Consider the following 21,686-nt stretch of genomic DNA (forward strand, 5'->3'; position numbering starts at 1 on the left):
AATGGTGGCTTTTGAACTGCAATTGGGTCAGAGGTAGCTCCCTTTTCCTTCCCTGACCAAATCTGTCAGTAATGACAAATGCGTCACTCCTGGGATGGGACGGCCACATGGGAGAGGTGGAGATCAGAGGCGTCTGGTCTGCGGGGAAGTCTCCGGATGATCAGGCTAGCATTGAAAGCATTCCTTCCCTCTCTCCAAGGGAAAGGGGTGCAGGTGTTCACAAACGACGAGGTGTTCACAAACGACACCACCGCCATGTGGTACTGCAACTAGCAGGGAGGGGTGGGGTTGTGGACCCTTTGTCAGGAGGCTCTGTGCCTCTGGGCATGGCTGGAACACCGGGGCATATCCCTGGTGGCTCAGCATCTGGTAGGCTCGCTGAACTTCAGAGCAACAAACTCAGCCATCAATGCCTTGTCGATTGTAAATGGCGTCTCCATCCGGAGGTGGGGCAAGGTCCCTTACAGCAGTGGGAAGAACCTTGGTTAGATCTGTTTGCCTCTGCAGAGAACGTGCAACTTCAGCCGTTTTGCATACCGGAGTTTCCAAGGCGGCACTCTTTTTGTCTTGATTAGAGTTCAGGCCTCCTTTCCGCCAATACCACTTTGGCCCTGAGTTCTCAAGAAGATCAAGAATGACTGGGCCCAAGTCATTCTTGTGGCTCTGAACTGGGCACAAAGAGTCTGGTGCTCTGAACTTTTGAGCATGGCCATCGATCCTCCACTCAAACTGCCTCTTCTGGAGAATCTATTATCGCAGCAGCAAGGGACGTTTCTCTCTCTTTTTTTTTTTTTTTTTAAATATCTTTTATTGATTTTTAACCATGTACAGTAAATTCCCCAATCTTTGCTAAGAAATCCCCCTCCCCCACATTGCACTTAAATCAACGCATTATGTTCCAGAGCTGACAGTTCCTGATGGGCTAAGCAGTACATCATAAGCACCCAAAGATCTATGTTGTATGTGTGGGGACTGTTTCTGATTCGGAGTCTGAGGCCGTCGGGTCATTTTCAGGTGCGGGGTATCTAGGGTTTTCAAACTCTCCAGTATTGAATCCCATTGTGTTGTGCTATCTCTTGACCTCCGTCCCTGAAGCGCTTCTCTTAGTAGCACGGTCCCCTCGATTTCTGCCCATTTTTCTAGCGCTTCTTGCCATCTCTTAACCTGCGGGCCCACTGAGTCTTTCCAGTGTGAGGTGATTTCTCTTTTGGCCAGGACAGGGTTAGATAGGCCCTATGATAAGTGTATAGATTTATTAATTTGAATCTGGCATTTCTAGACACCGAGTAAGTATGAGAAGTGATTCTTGTCCATTGTGCATCCTCAATAGTTGTGTTTTAATTCAGTCTGCCACTTTTCTAGCAAGGGACGTTTCTCCACCTGAACCTGTCCAGTCTCCGCCTTCTTTCATGGAGATTGAGCGGCAGCAGTTGACAGCTTTTGACCTTCTGCCGAAGTCTGTAATGTTATCTTGGCAGCCAGGCGTCCATCCACCAAAACAGTATACGCCTGTTGTTGGAACAAATTTGTGGCTCTGGTTTACAGACAAGTCTGTTGGCCCCCTTCTCTGCCCCTCTTTCTGAGGATCTTTTGTTTGCCCTTTCTCTGGCCCAGCAGAGCTCTGCTCTGGGCACCATCATGGGTCATTTGTCTGCTATCTCGGCTTTCCTCAGATTGCCTGACCCACCCCCCTTGTTTAAATATCCTATTGTTGGAAGATTTCTAAAGGCTCTTACCCATCTGTTTCCTCCTTCTCTGTTGATAATGCCCCAATGGGATTTGAGCTTAGTTCTTAGTTTTCTGATGTATGCTCCTTTTGAGCCACTTCAGAACTACCCACTTCAGCTTCTTACTCTAAAGACAACCTTTCTTGTAGCCAATCACCTCTGCCCGCAGAGTGAGAGAGCTGCAGGCTCTTTCCTCAAAGCCACCTTTCATCTCCATCTGTCCTGACAAGGTGGGTGCTTTGTACCAGGGCTTCCTTTCTCCCTGAAGTGGGCATGCCCTTTCACGTAGGCCAATACATCACTTTGCCTACTTTTTACTCACCCCATATCCTTATGAGGAAGAGGGGAGACTCCACCGCCTGGACCCAAAAAGAGCGTTGGCGTTCTGTCTTGGTTGTCTTGATTGTACCAAAGAGCTGGGTGATCAAATCTTTGTGAGTTATGTGGGTGCGAAGAAAGGTCGGGCAGTGCAGAAGAGAACTATCTTTAGATGGGTTGTTCCTCTGTATTGAAATGTACCACGCATTGGCTAAAAAAGCAACGCTTGTAGGGTTTGCACGCTAACTGTACAAGAGCAACAGCTACAACCACTGTGTTAGCACACAGAGTTCCAGTCCTGGCCATCTGCCAGGAAGCAAAGTGGGCATCCCTGCACACATTTACCAAAAACTAATGCCTGGACAGTCTGGTCCAAAGGGATGAGTACCTTGCCCCTTCAGTCCTGCAGGACTTCTTAGTATGATCTTGGTTCACAGACCCTCCTTCGGGATGGTATTTCTTGGGTATCTATTCTAAGGTAAGGAATCTGCAACTAGAAGTCTCTATAGATGAACAAGTTACTTACCTTTGGCCACAAATGTGTCCGTACTACAAAATTTGGTACCTTTGTTACAGAAGGTAAGTAACTTGTTCTTGAACACTTTTACATGACTGCAAAATGCAAGCTCTGTAGGCCTAGCTTATGCTAACACAAGGAAATATGTAAAATGCATTTAATTAATATTTTTAATATACATGTGTAATATGCAAATGTATAAATGCAACACTAATAATATTTCATTACTATGAGTACTACATTTCCTTTCAAATGAAGCTTTGTTATTGCATTTCTTTAAGTACAACAGAGAAGTGCATTTCTTTTACTTTGCAAATATTTTAAACTTGTTAATCTTTCATTAATCACAAGAAATTCAATATTGTTTCTATATGCACTGTTAGTCTATGGTCTAAACTATATTTTACTGTCAGTTTTATCCTTCTGACGTGATTTAATTGAAAAGACACCTAAGTCGACCCCTGAAATGATCAATTGCACATTTAAAATGTGTGTCAGTGCAGCTTTCTATGTTATTTTTTCTCTCTTTTATTTTCACAAACTTAAACTTTTCACATCCTGATTACTTTTGAGGCATGAGGAATAGCACTAATTTTTAAGCTCTATCAGTATTGTCTCGTTGGCTGCAATCAGTCAATCTGATTTCACAGGCATCTTTTCCATCTCTGTTGCCAGTCACACTTTATATCTAAGAGGCTTGTTAGTTTTATAACTCGTCTCCCACTTTGATTGTACTCCATACCCCAGACCACCATATTTTCTGTTTGCCAGGTACCCTGTGTTGTAATCAAAGATTCCTGCTTGGCAAACAGGAGTCAGGTAGCCAGTTCGCATAGGATACAGGTTGTAGATGTATTTAAAAGTTGACAGGATAAGTTACAAGTTATTTAGTAAGGAAACCTCACCAGGAGCATCATCCTCTCTGCTCAGCACACTCTCTGTCACACTCCTCCAGTCACTCACCATCATTCCATGACATCACACACTGGCTGAGCAGAGCTGAGAACAATGGAGGTGTGCACAGAATGCATTACAAACAAAGCAGATTATAACACATCTCCTTCCTTCAGAAAATAATACAATGCAAGCAGGAAACCTAAGACAGAAAATAATAAAATACAGGCAGTAAACATAAGAGACTAGCTTTGATAAGTCTTATAAATTATTCAACCCTATAATATTATTCACACAGTGGTCACATCCGACCCCATCTATACAATACCAAAAGCACATCTACATATAGGTCCCACTGGACCCATAGCGCGCCACCTATTACCCAACCAGGCAGAAACAATCAAATGACACATGAAACCACAAGATAGGTGTCTTTAAAGCCACAATCATGCCCAGAACAGGGTAAAGTGTGCATAACCCAATGGGTATCTTTCAACCCTCACTGTAGCAGTAGACAAACGTTTCTTTCAACCCTCATTCTAGAAATTTGCAATGTGTATCTTTCAACCCTCATCCAACCTGTGGAAATAGAGAACCTCATGAATTTAGCAACGGGTCTCTTTCAACCTACATTCATCCCAAAACAACAGGACCTCTTGTGAACCCTACCAGGAGTAGCATCCTATCTGCTCACCCCACTCTCTCTAACTGCCTCAGTCTTCCAGTCACTCACCAACATTCCATGACATCACACACTGACTGAGCAGAGAGCAATGGAAGTGTGCACAGAATGCATTACAAACTCAGTGGAACATCCTGTTTACTCAACACTGTATTATTGAGAGAACATGCCTTTGGCATCTAGGGCAGTGGGTATGCATAACACATTCAACTTACATACTTTGTATTTTTATAGCCTGCTAACTTTCTCATTGGCTTGTAATAACAAACACTAGGAAAACTGAGCAAATTACACTGTTGAAAAGACTCAAAGCTCAATCAACCCGTTGAAACTTTATTTAACCACAGGAGTCTTGTAATATAAAAAAACAACTAGCATAAATTGCTACAAACCTTTTTGTGCTGGTCCTTTAGCCCCAAAAGACTTGAGCATCTTTTTTCCAGGTGCATGCATTTCTGTGTGCTAAATTGTACCTATCTATATTTTTTAATGTCTTATTTTCACTGAACATTGAGTTTGTGTATCTTTTACTGTGGTAAATTGTACTGCTGTTTTTATCTGCTTGACGTCGCCATCTCTGGTGTGAGTAACTTGGTATTTGGAGGTAAACAGTGACCTCCAAATCATTAATGGTAAATGGCATTGTACATTACAGTTACTGCCCCACAAGCAGGGTTTGACCCAAGACCCAAAGTACAGGTGGCATACTCTGTGCATCTGTGGCTTGAAACTACAAATTCAGATATTTTTTTTTAAAGTCCTAATTTATCGCTGTTTTTGGTAAAAAGTATTTTATTGTTGTTGTGCCCATTTTGCGGTCATGTTGATATTTTAAATTTCCCACATAAAGGTCCAGCCTTTATCTCCTTTTGGAAGTGAACACGGTCTACCACATCAGTCTTAGAGGCCATCCTGAAGTGCGGTGCCTCCTGCATGCGCATCATCTCCACATAAGTCAATTTCCGAGAGTTTAAATTCCTACAGTAATGTATGGGTGTGCTCAGTAACCCTATAAAAGCATGAGCTTAGAACATAATATAATTAAGTTCTTCTTAAGAACAGATTATTATCATTCTCGGGAGGTGGCAAGTTCTATTTCGCTACTGTTTTGTCACATCAGTTGTTTACCTCTCTGTTTTCCTATAGGTGACTTATTTCTTATGCCTAATCAACACCAAAGCAAGGGTGTTTGCTTATGGATATTATGCAAGGACTTTATATATTAAGGATAAAAAACATGTTTTAATACAGTTTGAATGTTATAAAATGATTTATAGTTGAAGGGTGAAATATACAAATGTTGTGCTGTAGATGAAATATAAGAAATAAAGATACCTGTAGTAGGAAGTTTGAAAAGTAAATGATTTGCATAAAGGGACTCTAACAGTGGTTAACAGCATAGTTTGTGTTACCTTTCCAGAATATTAGCCTGTCCCTAAGAAAAATACCTTTCATATATGATGGTGAATCCTACTGTAGAAGTTCACTGAGAGCAAGGAGTGCTTCATTTTGAGATACTGTACACACCATGCTGTGTAACACCTGCCGATCACATAGTGCCCAATGTAGGGCTCTTCATTGTGTAGGAGAAAATGTATATGCATCTAGTAGTTTGGCCACTGAGCTACACTTGTTTGTCATAGTTTATAGACGTTAGCAAACGTAATGAAAATTCAAGAATAACTGTAGTTTTAGCTTTGCACGTATTTTGAGTACATGCACTGACTCTGAAGTATATTTTCCCACCTGCCTTGTGTGCTAGCAAATACTGTTTTAATACATGTGCGTAGGTGACAGCGGGGAGAAACGGGAGCTAACAGTCTCTTGTGTGTTTTTCAACAGCAACTCTTTAACTGCCAGTCTCTGCATAAACTGAGCTTGCCAGACAATGACCTGACCACGCTGCCAGCATCCATCGCCAATCTCATTAACCTCAGGGAGCTGGACATCAGCAAGAACGGTGAGTTCAGGTGACCTGGTCACTGTCCATCTTCATAGTCTATACCTTATGGCCACGGTTGTCATTATTTCCCGCGAGCGTTCTTGTGCAGTCTACGATTGTAGTCACCAGGGAGTGGCTGCGGTTTTCATTCATTCATTCATTCATTCATTCATTTAGCTCACGCGTGGCTCAGCACTTGCCTCTCTCTAACCTTGACCTTCACTTCTGAATCACCGGCGTGGCAGAATGAGACAAGGGGCAGGGCAATAACCCAATGGCTGCGGTCCTGTCATAAGAAAGTGAATGACTGATTGCTCACAGTCGCGTGCTTATAGCTGGCATTATCCCACCGGGGCATCTGATAGGCTGCCCTTCGGTCTTAGTTATTTTTAGCATGGCATGGTGGAACCAAAACTGCAGTCGGCAATTATTGAGAGCAGCATCCCATCGCACTTTGAAAGAAGAAAGCGTTCTGTGTCTTCGGAGGCAGCATTTTTCATCTGTTTGCCTTAATGGGAGTGTGCAGTGTACAGGTATTGTGCACTGATGGTGGGTGGTTAAATGAAACGTTGTACTTTCTTCGTTCCACCAACTTTTACCTTCTGCAAAGGAGTGGCAGGAAATACACTATAAAGTTTAGAACACTTCCCAATAAGCATCCTGAACTCGCTCTAGAATTTCCAGGAGATATTTTACTAAAGGCCCAGCAGTGTATATAGCAGTAGAAAGTAGTTATTTCCTAGTATGCAGCTCAATGTCAGTATCCGTATCTTTTACTGTTGTTTTTTTGTATTCAAACTCCCTCACTTGACTCTTTCGGGATGGTTAAAAAAAAAAAAAAGGGTTGGCATGCAAGCCATAACCACTCCTCCCATTGTGTTTGTTTATCCTAATGGCTATCTTGTTTGTCTGTGGGTGAGCACTGTTATTTTCCCCCAAATACCTCAACATTCAGTTTCATCTCACCATTTCAGTAGGTTTCATTTTGTTATTGTACAGTCGATGGGAGTTCTCTGCTCTGCGGTACCATTGGCTTCTGTTAACGTCATCCAGATCAGATTTTGTTTGTGTCACCTGCTATGTTTACCTCCATTAGATTATCATGCCGCTGTCCCGGCGACAGCCTAGACTCAGGGAGCACTTCCCTCATCTGACCTCATATCTGATTACCTCATTTTTTATTTTTAGCAGCAGATCAGTCAAAGATGGATAACTTTTATGTTGTGGCCTTGTAAAGGAGGATGTTGAGCCCACCCTAGAAGTAATTTCATTTATTGCAACGCAAATTCAAAGAGACCAAACATGTTTCCCAAAAAACGTTTAGCATAAGAAGTCGTATAAATTGAAATTGTCACTTTTGTGGCTGCATTAGTTCATTTAGAACTCGTTATTGTACACTTCCCAGCTCGTTTCTCTGTTTATACTATTTCCACAGGGATCTAGCTACATTGGTATTTTGTCTCACAACACACCCAACTTTATATAACCCCACAGTTACAAAAAAAGCGAATGCCATCGGCTTAACCACTATAAACAGGGAGTGCCTGGAAGGCAAAGGGAAAGGACCGCGCAGACGGGGAAACCAGTTTGGAAGCTGACCTGCGCGCATGTGAGCGACTCCAACTCATGTGACAAGAACAACACATTCCCGCTGGCATCACACGCTGCTTCGTGGAAAGTAAAGCTGAAGGCGCTAAACGGAGTAGCCGATCTTCAGATGCGACGCACAGCTGTGGTCAGCACGTGCAGACACATTTGCCGCCAAAGATGCTCTTTGCGACAGGCACGAGGACAGTCTAGGTTGCTGCAGGGTCTCCAGCGCACGTACCAAGCGTGGCGTATTAACATTGCCATATTTGGATGCCGGCCTTTTTACTGGGCTGTTCCTCTGAGCACGTTTACAGTAAGTGTGCTCCTTCACAGCAAACGTTACTATATATGTGATTTATTTGTCTTATGGACGAACGTAACAAGCTTCATTGGAAAGTTTACACAAGTCCTGATTGTTTCCTTGAGGCGAGTAGTGCGCGCGCTGAGCTCCGAGCTCTGCTGGCACCGCTCCCCTTCGCTGCTTAACAAGACGTTTGACAGGAAGCAACTTCGAGTGTTCGAGCCGCCACCCTTTGTGGAGGACACTGCCTGCGCAGTGTGTCGAACGCTTATTTTCTCTGTTGGTCGGTTAAGAATAAATAAATAAACGCTGCTGAATGCGAAGAAAATGGAGCTTTGCAAACAAACTAGGTTTCTTTTTTCACAGACTCTTGACCACTGCTTTTCTCGGAATTACAGTTTTTTGGTAGAAATGTGGTTTATCACTTCGATCAGGGTCAGTTCTAGGACGTTTGGGGCCAAGGACAGAAAGGAAGTGCGTAAGGCCCCTCTAATTTGCATACAGCGTGAAATCACATGAAATGACATTACAGGAACTGCCATTAATTGACTATTTGCCTTTGCAAGAAACAACTTTCTTGATGTGAATATCAATAAAACAAAAACATAAATATTAACACTAATAGAATAAGTGCTTATAATTTAAACTCCAGTTAACTGGAAATACATTCTATTAGTAACACTGGATGGAAAGTTTTGCTCCTGGTCTCTCTAAAACGTATACATTTAATCAAATGTTAACAATTTGCTTCAAGATTAGTCAGTTAGATGCATATGTTTGTATGTAGTATTTATATATCGCAAACCTAGATGAAAACCTGCAAAGAGCTGTGCAGGATCAAAGACACAGTCAACATGTAATTGGAGTACTAGGAGGCTTGTGGACTGTGACTGTGTCATGATGTAGATTTTTTTAAAAAGTTCAGTATTCAGCTGTTTTCTGAATTGGATCTGTGTTCCAGCTGTCCAGGTTGGATAGTGAGATATCATTCTAGATCCTTGGTGCAAAGATGAGAAATGCAGTTCGCTTGTTTTTTCTGTTTTTAGCACACCTTCTCCTGTCTGAAGGTGTCCTTGCTGTGGGGGTATGGAGAGCCACTGAAGATGGCAAGCTTGTCATCCAAGAATGCAGGGGTGTCAGTCGCATAGTGCAAACCTAGCCAAAAGGCAGGAGATCACTGTACAGGATCAATGACAAGCCGAAAGTCAAGGAGTAACATGAAAGGTAGTTGGTTTATTGACTAGTAATGCACTGTAATGGCTTTACAGATGATGCAGCTAGGACTCAAGATTGTACTGGCCAGGGGAAACGGAGTGGAATGATCTGGTGCTATTTCTTCACTCCCCAGTGAGGTGTGCTGCAGCATGCAGAATGCCTTTAAGGAGGGCTAGTGTGGATTAAGATTTAAATATGGTTTCCCAGGTACCCATTGCAAAATAAGGTCTGTGTAAGAAGATAGGAGTCAAATAAAACAGTTGAAAACAGCTTGACTTGTATTGGAGGCATCATGCGAGTCACTGTAAAATACTAGAAACTACCAGAATACAATCATATGTGGGCTAAAAGGGTTAATGTTGTGTGCCATGAGCCATGGCTACAACACTTCTATCAAAGTCCTCTAAATCCTTTAAAAGTTCTGACACTAGTAATTAGTATACACTTACATGGTTCCAGTGTGCATTTCATTTTTTAACTTAGCATTATGCACATACAAATAACAGATTCGAGATACATCTCCTTTCATTTGATTTTTCCCAGTTTTGCACAACTCTTGAAAAGCATAATTTCAAATGCAATTAAATAAAGTTGAAAGTCTGGCCCACTAACTGGCCCATTTCCTTGGGCCTCACTGTGCTGCACCATGGCTGCAAGGCCCTGAAGTTGGTCACCAGGCTCTAGGGTTGTATCTGGTCGGTATTTTACTGTCATGGACAGGACTTTCATGTCTAAACCAGAGCAAAAAATCTCAATAGAACTAATTGGGATATAATGATATAAAACAAAAAATCCTTGCCTTATTAACCAAGTAAAACCTCTCAAATTGGACGTGCACAGAATATGAAGACAAATGGTGTAAATAGAGCACCCATTCCCACCCACCCGCTGTCTTCCCACCCCCCTGGGCACCATCTTCAGTAGTGGCTGAGATTAATTCAGGCATTCCATCCATCACTTTTTTGTTTACTTTAGTGTGTCGCCCTCCCCAAATGGGATGGGTATTTGAGTTCTAATCCCTTTACCTCTTCCTGGAGTATACCTTGAATGCTTGCTTTTGCAAATTTTGAGGGACAAGTTTAGAAAACAAACTCTTGCATTCAAATAGAATGAAATAGTCTTAAACTTTGAAACATCATTGGTAAATATCAAGATCTACCACACCAGATCAACTGTTCAGTAAGTACCCACTGCCACAGGAACTGGCCCGACCAGTACGTTTTTAACCATGGAACTAGTATATTTGACATATAATCTCAGTTTTATGATCAAAATAAACTTTCAAATGTTCTAAAGCTGGGCAAGGCCCATGACAGAATGACAATTCCCTGGAACGGGCAACCCCTTTGCATTGTCAGCAGAATCACTGACACCCCAGCTGTGGTCTAGTGGATTAGATAGGAATAAGGACCCAGGAGACACGTTTTTTAAATCCTGGCCTTCCGCTTGGCTAAACTGTGCTTTTGGGCAATGACATCTCTGAATTTATTGCGAGTGCCACTGGAATTATGTGATTGTGCTGCTGCAGCATTTTTCACATAGATTTGCTGCATGTGCCACATAATACACAATCTACTGCATCATCTGTAGGCTTAAAGAAACAATTGGTTTCTAGCTCAAACTGTTCAAAAGTTACTAAACGTGCAGAGACACGTGTTGCTGCATCGTCAAAGACCCTTTGCAAAGCTTAGATGGTCCCCTTTCTGTTGCTTATTGCTATATTTGGATGTTAAAATGGTAATAATGAGGTGCAGTCAATTCTCAGGCAGTATTAACAAGTGTAAAAATGACAATATAGTGAATTAATACTATAATACAATGTGCCTCATTACTCCACATAATTTGGCTTTTCTTCCCGCATAATTTACTATGCTGCATAAATTGGCCATCCCCTGCTGCATAATTTCAGTGGCCCTGCTAATTGCTCTGCTGCTCCCTTTTTGACACAATTGGGAGTATTTTGGTTATATAAAACCTGCTGGTCGGTGTGATAAAAAAAAAAATTACTGAATTTTTCCTGGAAGGAGGGAGGTGCCCAGTCACATGATATAGTCACATAAATGGTCAATATATAGCCTTTGCACCAATTAGAAATGTACTGCAGTCCTGGGTCTAGTAGTTTAACAAATTGTTAGATCCTGGACATATAATACTCTCTCTGTGCCTCGTCCACTGATCTGACAATACAGCAGCACTTTTAAACATGCTTAATGTGAGAAATAGACACCAAGAGTGTACTCCCTGGCTCTGGCTCAGTGCGGGCTGAATTTTCTCATGTGGCTTCCAACCAGGTCGTGGCATTACGGCTAGAGCTGACAGCTTTGGACCTGGGGAACCAGGTTCCAGTCTTGGCATCCGCTCAACATCCTGTGATTCTGGGCAAATCACTTAATCTCCTTGTGCCTAAAAAAGAGTTTCTCCTTTTGTAATGTGACTGATGCTCATGTAAAGTGCTCCAATACCTTTGGGTCGGGTTTGTGCTATATAAAACTGCAAAATGGGTTTTATTCACTCATTTAAGGCTGTTTGCATCTAGGGTTGCCACCTGGTTGGTTTTCTACTGGCACCACAGGTATTTTAATGTCTGGCCGGTACAAAAATAAGCAAGATCACCTAAATCTGGCATTTTAGCCCTTATCTGTACATTCTTCAAACAGCAAATATAAACAGAAAACACTGCTCAAATGATCCCTTACTAATGCTTAAAATTAATATGGGGCATGGCCAAGATGGCAATGGAGTCGCACACTTCAGGAGTGAGTTCCGCATCAGGCCCCCTCTTTAATCCTTTCTAATCCTAGTCAGCTCCATGGTTGTAGCGCTAAAGTCTGCACCTTCATTACCCAAGCCGGGTAATGAAGGCTTAATTGGAAAATAAAATACCAGAAGAAAAAGTAACCGCCAATAAAAGTTTCTACATTACATAAAAGATTTTAAGTTAACTGTAAAGTGAGAGCACGATAGGGACCGGCTGTTAAAGGAAACTGAATATGTGACGTGAATCATGGCATTGCCGTGACAGGATGCCCCGGAACCCCAGAGACCATGGCGTGGTCGGGCCTGTGTGGGGCCGTCTGGAGGCAGGCTCCGCAGCGGACCTACGACTCGACTGGTATACCCATCTGAGCTGCGTGGCCCTTTGAGGAGCAGGCCCGAGCCCAGTGAGAGATCCAACAGGCAGCCGGTGTTGAATGAGCATGAAACCTGGTGTCAAGGACGGCCCCAGGGCATGGGAGGCTTGATTGTGCCTGCCTTCCCCCAAGTTGCCTCCCCCGCCAACTGTCGGTGATAAAACACTGAGGGCGTGATCTATGAACCCAGTGTATCCCATCTCAGAGCCGCTGAGGGAGCAAAGGGAAGGGGACACGCTGCAATAGAGCTTTGGTCGAGGGGGAATAGGCCGCTGGCCAGGCTTGTGCCTACCTACTGGCGGTGGCCCTGTCTGGGGCCCTGGATCAGGTGAGAGATCCGATTGCCCACTCTGCAACCACTCTAGATCAATGCTGGTGACAGGGTGAGCAGCGCAGTGAGTGGTGGGTGGACCAACCCAGTTCTGGGAGACAAAGAACAGGGTCTGACCTGTTGACTTCCCCACAAGAGGTGTACTCCCAACAGTAGGCCATCAACACACATGCCTTGTAAATGGACCTTAACTCTTGTGCTGACAATGAGAGCCTGCAAGACTTTATGGGGAAAAGTTAGAGGCCACGGCATCTGGGAAAAGGCATGGGAGGAAGAGAGGAGGTTCCTCCGAACTGCCAGCGCGTTTGCGCTGAGTGGGCCTTCCCCCAGCCTAGGGCCTGGCTATACTGACACTGGCTGGGCAGATGAAGAGACATAAAACAACTGGACTGTCTGGTTTCCAGTGGAAGGAGTAGAAAGTGCATTGCGAGGCCAAACATGCAATAATTCCTGACAGTGGGGTGGGGGGGCTCCCCCACATTCTGGTTGAGGCTTATCAAATGATGAAGGTTGGCTTTGCCTGTCCAAGAGGCAGCAACTCGGGATAAGGGAACAGGGGGTTACCTCCCCTGCAGTGCTGAGGAGCAATAGTAATGTCCAGTTCCGCACACACAGGCCTGTGGGTCACCCCCAGAGATATTTCTCCATGACCCTCAGGCAGAATTGACTTGAAAAAGTGGGGCGGTGGACTGGGGCTGAAGGCATGGCCCATGACAAGGACCCTAAATCCCCTCACCGGGGTAAAATGGACAGATTAAGAAGAGTGGTCACTCCCCCCTACAGAGAATGTAACACTGGCAGTGCCAGAAAAAGCCGCCCTTGTCCTGGACATCCAGTCATCACGGGGGGCCCTGGATGGGTGAGTGGGCAAGGTGCGCTCCTGCACTAACATCTCCGAAATGTGGTGGAAAGAGTCTCTTCAGCCAAAACCAGAATTTCAGAACTGGAGGACATGTTCTAGACCCTCTGAAAAGAAGTGACAGAAGCCCAGTCTTTTAATAAAGACAGGATGTGGAGGTTGGAAGAGGCCAAAAACCGCACCAGGAGGCATAACCTTGATTCATAGGATTTCCGGAAGAGATTGATGGCCAGGTATGCTGCATTTTTTTGGATGAGTGGCTGCAAAAAATACCACCCCAAGATGAATTTTCTTCCTGTTTCATAATAAAATGGGCACATCAAGCAGCAGGAGGCAGGCCACCATGTGGGGACCCCCAGAGGCCTGTAATAGCACGCTTTCGGAACTTTCAAGACAGGGACTTGATCCTTCCCAAGCATGGAAAATGGGAGAAGTACACCACGAGAATTCCAAGATCCAGATCTTCCCAGACTTTAGCTGGGAAGTTCAGTGACAACGGCACACTTTCGACTCGGTAAAGGCCAAGCTGCATAGTCTCCAACTCCAGTATATGCTTCTATTTCTGCCAAGTTCCAGGTCATATTTCAAGGGAAATCATACTTCTTCCAGACTCCTGAGGAGTCATGGGAATGGTTAGAAGAGCATCCCAGGCTGCAGGGAAGTGAGAGACAGGGGCCTGGCCCATGTGTGGCTTGTGCTGCTTGACCCAAAGATAAAAAGCGACCCAGGAGGAGAAGCCAATTCTTGCAGAGGCTGGTGGTGCTTGAACCCAAAGATAAACAGCGACCCAGGAGGAGAGGCCAATCCTTGGAGAGGAGGAGGAACACCGTGGTGGAATATGGGTCACGAAAGGCGACCAACATTACCATTGCACTCAGAGGGGGACCGGTCAGTGACTGTTAAAACAATCAAATGTCAGCTTTGGAGGGGGTCTTCACACACAGACATATGGGGGATGACGAGGAGGCAGGCTCAGAGACCCCCCTCCAACCTCCCCACGCTCTGGCGGTGGCCATCGTCAATTTGAAACAAGATCCTGAAGTCCCCCTCTCTCCGATGTCACACATCCAGCACAGGGGCACTGTAAATCATGGGACTGACAACAAACCTGGTGCCTGGGAGTGGGAATCTCCTCACCCCAACATGAACGACTTGTCGAGTCGGAGTGGACTATATTTCCATAGCAAGTACAGAGCCACTGCATACAGGCGCGGTAGCCTCAAATTGTGCATCATGGAGTTAATGGTTTGAATTGGAGAATGGAGGTGGTAGGCTTCAGACTTTTCTTATCCCTCTGTTGAGAAGTTATTAGTTATATTTACATGACACTATATACCAGTCTGTTCTTTCCACAATACCACAGTTCGATGGCATCTGTCGCTGTAGATACACATGGTATGCATGAGCTCGCCATCTGGTGTTGGGTCGGAGTGTTACAAGTTGTTTTTCTTCGAAGAAGTGTTTTCGAGTCACGGGACCGAGTGACTCCTCCTTCTGTGCTCATTGCGCATGGGCGTCGACTCCATCTTCGATTGTTTTCTTTCCGCCATCGGGTTCGGACGTGTTCCTGTCGCTCCGAGTTTCGGAACGGAAAGATAGCTGAAAACGGAAGATTTTCGACGGTATCGTTGCGATCCGGTTCGAGATAGACACATACGACGACGCGTTGAACATCGAAGCGCTTCGGTGCCCTTCGGGGTAGATTTCGGCACCCCGTCGGGGCCTAGTCGGCCCGACCGCGTGGAGAACAACGCCGATGGAACGGACCCCGTTTCGATTCTGCCCCGAATGCCACAACAAATATCCTTATACGGACCTACACTCGGTCTGTAACCTGTGCCTGTCACCCGAGCACAGCGAAGAATCCTGTGAGGCCTGTCGGGCGTTCCGGTCCCGAAAAACTCTGTGCGACCGTCGAGCGAGAAGACTGCAGATGGCGTCCACGCCAAAGGAGCGTCGACAGTTCGAGACAGAAGAGGAACAGGAGGAATCCTTTTCCATCCAGGATTCAGACTCCGACGAGCTAGACTCTACAAAAACTGTGAGTAAGACGTCGAGATCAGAACTTAAAAAAGGAAAGAAGGCCCAGGGGACGCCACTGCCAACCGGCCATGGCTCCACCCAAATTCTCGGTGACCAACAATCGGCACCGAAAAAGGCCCATTCAGTGTCGAGATCGTCCGACTTCGGTCGAGACACCGGCACGCAGCCTCCTCGGGACCGAGAGAGTGCTAAACAGAAGCATCGACACCGAGAGTTCGGTGTCGACACGGATCTACGCCGAGACAGTGGCGCCGAAGACCATAGAGGCCAAGAATTTTCGGCACAGAAAAAGAGGAAGGTTACCTCGGAGCCGAAAAAACAATCAACAGGGTTTTCGGAGCCGAAAAAAGCGACATCAGACCCTGTTTCAGGCTCCTATACTGAAGAGCATTCTATGTCTTCACAAATGAAGAAACATAGATTTGAACAAGAACTGCAATCCACTGACGTGGATCACACGCAAAAGCGTATCTTTATTCAGCAGGGGACTGGGAAGATCAGTACCCTTCCACCTGTCAAACGAAAGAGAACGCTTCAGTTTACTCCTCAGCAACAAACAGCACAAAAGGTAACACCTCCTCCCTCGCCTCCACCTGTAACTCCGGCTTCGCCAACTTACACCCCGTCCCATTCGCCAGCTCACACCGCCATGAGCCACGATGACCAAGATCAGGATGCGTGGGACTTGTACGACGCACCAGTGTCTGATAACAGCCCAGACACATACCCAACTAGGCCATCACCACCGGAAGACAGCACAGCCTACTCACAAGTGGTGGCTAGAGCAGCACTATTCCATAATGTGGAACTACACTCGGAACAAGTAGAGGATGATTTTTTATTTAACACCCTCTCTTCAACCCACAGCTCCTACCAAAGCCTGCCGATGCTCCCAGGCATGCTACGCCATGCAAAGGACATTTTCAAGGAGCCAGTTAAAAGTAGGGCAGTGACGCCTAGGGTGGACAAAAAGTATAAGGCGCCTCCTACGGACCCTGTATTCATCACCTCTCAGCTGCCACCAGATTCTGTGGTGGTAGGGGCTGCCAGAAAACGGGCAAATTCACACACTTCTGGGGATGCACCTCCCCCAGATAAAGAAAGCAGGAAGTTCGATGCAGCCGGGAAGAGGGTTGCTGTCCAAGCAGCAAACCAGTGGCGCATCGCAAATTCACAAGCGCTGCTAGCGCGATACGACAGAGCCCACTGGGATGAGATGCAGCATCTCATTGAACATCTCCCAAAAGATCTGCAAAAAAGAGCAAAACAGGTTGTTGAGGAGGGTCAAAACATTTCCAACAATCAAATACGCTCCTCCATGGATGCAGCAGACACAGCCGCAAGGACCATTAATACGTTGGTTACCATCCGTAGGCACGCATGGCTCAGAACGTCTGGATTCAAGCCAGAAATTCAGCAGGCAGTGCTTAACATGCCAGTCAATGAAAAACTTCTGTTCGGTCCGGAGGTCGACACAGCCATAGAAAAGCTCAAGAAGGACACTGACACTGCCAAGGCCATGGGCGCACTCTACTCCCCGCAGAGCAGAGGATCTTATAACACCTTCCGCAAAACACCTTTTAGAGGAGGGTTTCGGGGTCAGGCCACACAAGCTAGCACCTCACAGTCCGCACCGCCCACCTACCAGGGACAGTACAGGGGAGGTTTTCGGGGCCAGTATAGAGGGGGGCAATTCCCTAGGAATAGAGGAAGATTTCAAAGCCCCAAAACCACTACCAACAAGCAGTGACTCACACGTCACTCACCCCTCCCACACAACACCAGTGGGGGGGAGGATACGTCAATATTACGAAGCATGGGACAAAATAACTACAGACACATGGGTCCTAGCAATTATCCAACATGGTTATTGCATAGAATTCCTGCAATTCCCCCCAGACATACCACCAAAATCACAAAATTTATCAAAATACCATTCACAGCTTCTAGAGATAGAAGTTCAAGCACTACTGCAAAAAAATGCAATAGAATTAGTACCAAGCACACAAATAAACACAGCAGTTTATTCACTGTACTTCTTGATACCAAAAAAGGACGAAACACTGAGACCAATTCTAGACCTCAGAGTAGTAAACACATTCATCAAATCAGACCACTTTCACATGGTCACACTACAAGAAGTGTTACCATTGCTCAAAAAACACAACTACATGACAACCCTAGACCTCAAGGACGCATATTTCCATATACCAATACATCAATCACACAGGAAATATCTAAGGTTTGTATTCAAAGGAATACATTACCAATTCAAAGTATTGCCTTTTGGTTTAACAACCGCTCCAAGAGTATTCACAAAATGCCTAGCAGTAGTCGCTGCACACATCAGAAGGCAGCAAATACATGTGTTCCCGTATCTAGACGACTGGCTAATCAAAACCAGTTCGCTCACACAATGCTCAAACCACACAAATCAAGTCATACAAACCCTCTACAAACTAGGGTTCACCGTCAACTTTGCAAAATCAAACATACTGCCAAGCAAAGTACAGCAATATCTAGGAGCCATAATAGACACGACAAAAGGAGTAGCAACGCCAACTCCACAAAGGATCCACAATTTCAACAGAGTCATTCAACACATGTCTCCAAACCAAACAATACAAGCAAGAACAATACTACAGCTCCTAGGCATGATGTCCTCATGCATAGCCATTGTCCCAAACGCAAGACTGCACATGAGGCCCTTACAACAGTGCCTAGCCTCACAGTGGTCTCAAGCACAGGGTCACCTTCTAGATCTGGTGTTGCTAGACCGCCAAACTTACCTCTCGCTTCTATGGTGGAACAGTATAAATTTAAACATAGGGCGGCCTTTCCAAGACCCAGTGCCACAGTACGTAATAACAACAGATGCTTCCATGACAGGGTGGGGAGCACATCTCAATCAACACAACATAAGAGGACAATGGAACATACATCAAACAAAACTGCATATAAATCATCTAGAATTATTAGCAGTTTTTCAAGCACTAAAAGCTTTCCAACCAATCATAACCCACAAATACATCCTTGTCAAAACAGACAACATGACAACGATGTATTATCTAAACAAACAAGGAGGAACACATTCAACGCAGTTAAGCTTGTTAGCTCAAAAAATATGGAAGTGGGCAATCCACCATCAAATTGGTCTAATAGCACAGTTTATTCCGGGGATCCAGAATCAGCTGGCAGACAATCTCTCTCTCGAGATCACCAGCAAGTCCACGAATGGGAAATCCACCCACAGATTCTGAACACCTACTTCACACTCTGGGGAACACCACAAATAGACTTATTTGCAACAAAAGAGAACGCAAAATGCCAAAACTTCGCGTCCAGATACCCACACAAGCAATCCCAAGGCAATGCCCGATGGATGAACTGGTCAGGAATATTTGCTTACGCTTTTCCTCCTCTCCCTCTCCTTCCTTACCTAGTAAACAAATTGAGTCAAAACAAACTCAAACTCATTTTAATAGCACCAACGTGGGCAAGACAACCCTGGTACACAACACTGCTAGATCTGTCTGTAGTACCACACATCAAACTGCCCAACAAACCAGATCTGTTAACGCAACACAACCAACAGATCAGACACCCGGGCCCAGCATCGCTGAATCTAGCAATCTGGCTCCTGAAATCCTAGAATTCGGACACTTACAACTTAGCCAAGAGTGTATGGAAGTCATAAAGCAGGCCAGAAGGCCATCCACTAGACACTGCTACGCAAGTAAGTGGAAAAGATTTGTTTGGTACTGCCATCATAATCAGATACAACCACTAGACGCAACTCCAAAACATATAGTAAATTACTTGCTCCATTTACAAAAAGCAAAGCTAGCCTTCTCTTCTATTAAAATACACCTTGCAGCAATATCTGCATACCTGCAAACTACCTATTCAACTTCCTTGTATAGGATACCAGTTATCAAAGCATTCATAGAAGGGCTTAAAAGAATTATACCACCAAGAACACCACCTGTTCCTTCATGGAACCTAAACGTGGTTCTAACAAGACTCATGGGCCCACCTTTCGAACCCATGCACTCTTGCGGAATACAATTCCTAACCTGGAAAGTTGCCTTTCTCATCGCCATTACATCTCTAAGAAGAGTAAGTGAAATTCAAGCGTTCACAACACAAGAGCCTTTTATACAAATACATAAAAATAAGGTCGTCCTACGACCTAATCAAAAATTTTTACCAAAAGTTATTTCACCATTCCATCTAAATCAAACGGTAGAACTACCAGTTTTTTTCCCACAGCCAGATTCTGTGGCTGAAAGAGCACTACATACATTAGATGTCAAAAGAGCATTAATGTACTACATTGACAGAACAAAGAACATCAGAAAAACTAAACAGCTATTTATTGCATTCCAAAAACCTCATGCAGGTAACCCAATATCAAAACAAGGTATAGCCAGATGGATAGTTAAATGCATCCAAATCTGCTACTTTAAAGCAAAAAGACAACTGCCCATTACTCCCAGGGCACATTCAACAAGAAAAAAAGGTGCTTCAATGGCCTTTTTAGGAAACATCCCAATGCAGGAAATATGTAAGGCAGCCACTTGGTCTACGCCTCACACATTCACCAAACACTACTGTATAGATGTGCTATCCGCACAACAAGCTACAGTAGGTCAAGCTGTATTAAGAACTCTATTTCAGACAACTTCTACTCCTACAGGCTAAACCACCGCTTATGGGGAACTAACTGCTTACTAGTCTATGCATACCATGTGTATCTACAGCGACAGATGCCATCGAACTGAAAATGTCACTTACCCAGTGTACATCTGTTCGTGGCATCAGTCGCTGAGATTCACATGGACCCACCCACCTCCCCGGAAGCCTGTAGCAGTTCAGAAGTTACCTTCAATTTTGTACATTTGTATATATATTACTTAATCCTTTAATAGGTACATACTTACATTTTTCATTGCGCGGGCACTATTACTATAGTACAACTCCTACCTCACCCTCTGCGGGGAAAACAATCGAAGATGGAGTCGACGCCCATGCGCAATGAGCACAGAAGGAGGAGTCACTCGGTCCCGTGACTCGAAAACACTTCTTCGAAGAAAAACAACTTGTAACACTCCGACCCAACACCAGATGGCGAGCTCATGCATACCATGTGAATCTCAGCGACTGATGCCACGAACAGATGTACACTGGGTAAGTGACATTTTCATTACAGTCTGCATGCACAACGCCCTTATAGGCATTTCAGCTACCTAATACCTCTTAGTTGATGGTAAAGGGGAGGTGACATGCTACACATCAACCCTAGATTAATGCACTCGCAGAGGTCATTAGAGGTGGGGAGGAGGAGTGTCAAATACCAGTTAGTAGTTATGTCGGGGGTAGATTGTGCTAATACATATGGAGTGGAATAGGTTCACACAAGGGGACAGTCATGGAAGCTGCTGCAAGGGGCCGCCAGACCAGATCACAAAATACAGATGGGAGTAGATAGGACACAAGGGGGACAAAGATGTTCCATAATGACTTGGAATGTAAATGGGCTAGGCAACAAAGTAAAGCGTGGACTTGTGGCCACATACGTTAGGAGACTTAAGCCAGATGTGGTCTTGCTGCAGGAGACCCACCTACAGGGCTTCCAATGTAGATTTTTCGGTAGGGGGGGCCTATGTGACACTGGCTTCCCATTTTCAGATTGAGAAATCATAGATAGCCCCAGTGGAAAGTACGCGGCTTTCAAGGGGATGAGGGGATGGAGAGATGTAACCCTGGTCAGTGTGTATGCTCTTCTAAGACTGCAAAGACAAACCCTAGACTAAGTCACTGAGATTCTGTTAGAAGCAGGCTCTGCCATGCACATAATTTTAACGATGTAGTTAGCCCAGCATTGGACTATTCAGGCCTAGCTCCAGCATAATTGAGAGAGACACCGCTGGCAGCCTTTGTGAAAACCTTGGGTCTATCAGACCTGTGGTATTTCCACCATCCAGAAGACTGAAAATACTCCTATTTCTCAGGCTTGGCTACATCTTCACCCCCACAGGAGAGGTGTAGACAAGTTAGGAAAAGCAGCATATAAGACTAGAGGCCTCTCTGACCACTCGCCCCTCTGGCTTACCCTCAGGACACAGCTTTGAAG

The 21,686-nt window shown here is 44.8% G+C and overlaps 1 protein-coding gene across 6 annotated transcripts in view; it reads left to right on the top strand.

The window, feature by feature from the left end:
• Nucleotides 1-21,686, top strand: part of ERBIN (erbb2 interacting protein) — a 766,777-nt gene that overhangs the window by 418,517 nt on the left and 326,574 nt on the right. For all 6 annotated transcript variants that reach the window (XM_069222872.1, XM_069222909.1, XM_069222899.1 and 3 more), the window contains one exon: nt 5,981-6,098. In XM_069222872.1, coding sequence (XP_069078973.1) covers nt 5,981-6,098 — 118 coding nt within the window. The remainder of the gene's footprint in view (nt 1-5,980; nt 6,099-21,686) is intronic.

Source organism: Pleurodeles waltl, chromosome 1_1, assembly GCF_031143425.1.
Source record: "Pleurodeles waltl isolate 20211129_DDA chromosome 1_1, aPleWal1.hap1.20221129, whole genome shotgun sequence".
NCBI classification, from domain to species: domain Eukaryota; kingdom Metazoa; phylum Chordata; class Amphibia; order Caudata; family Salamandridae; genus Pleurodeles; species Pleurodeles waltl.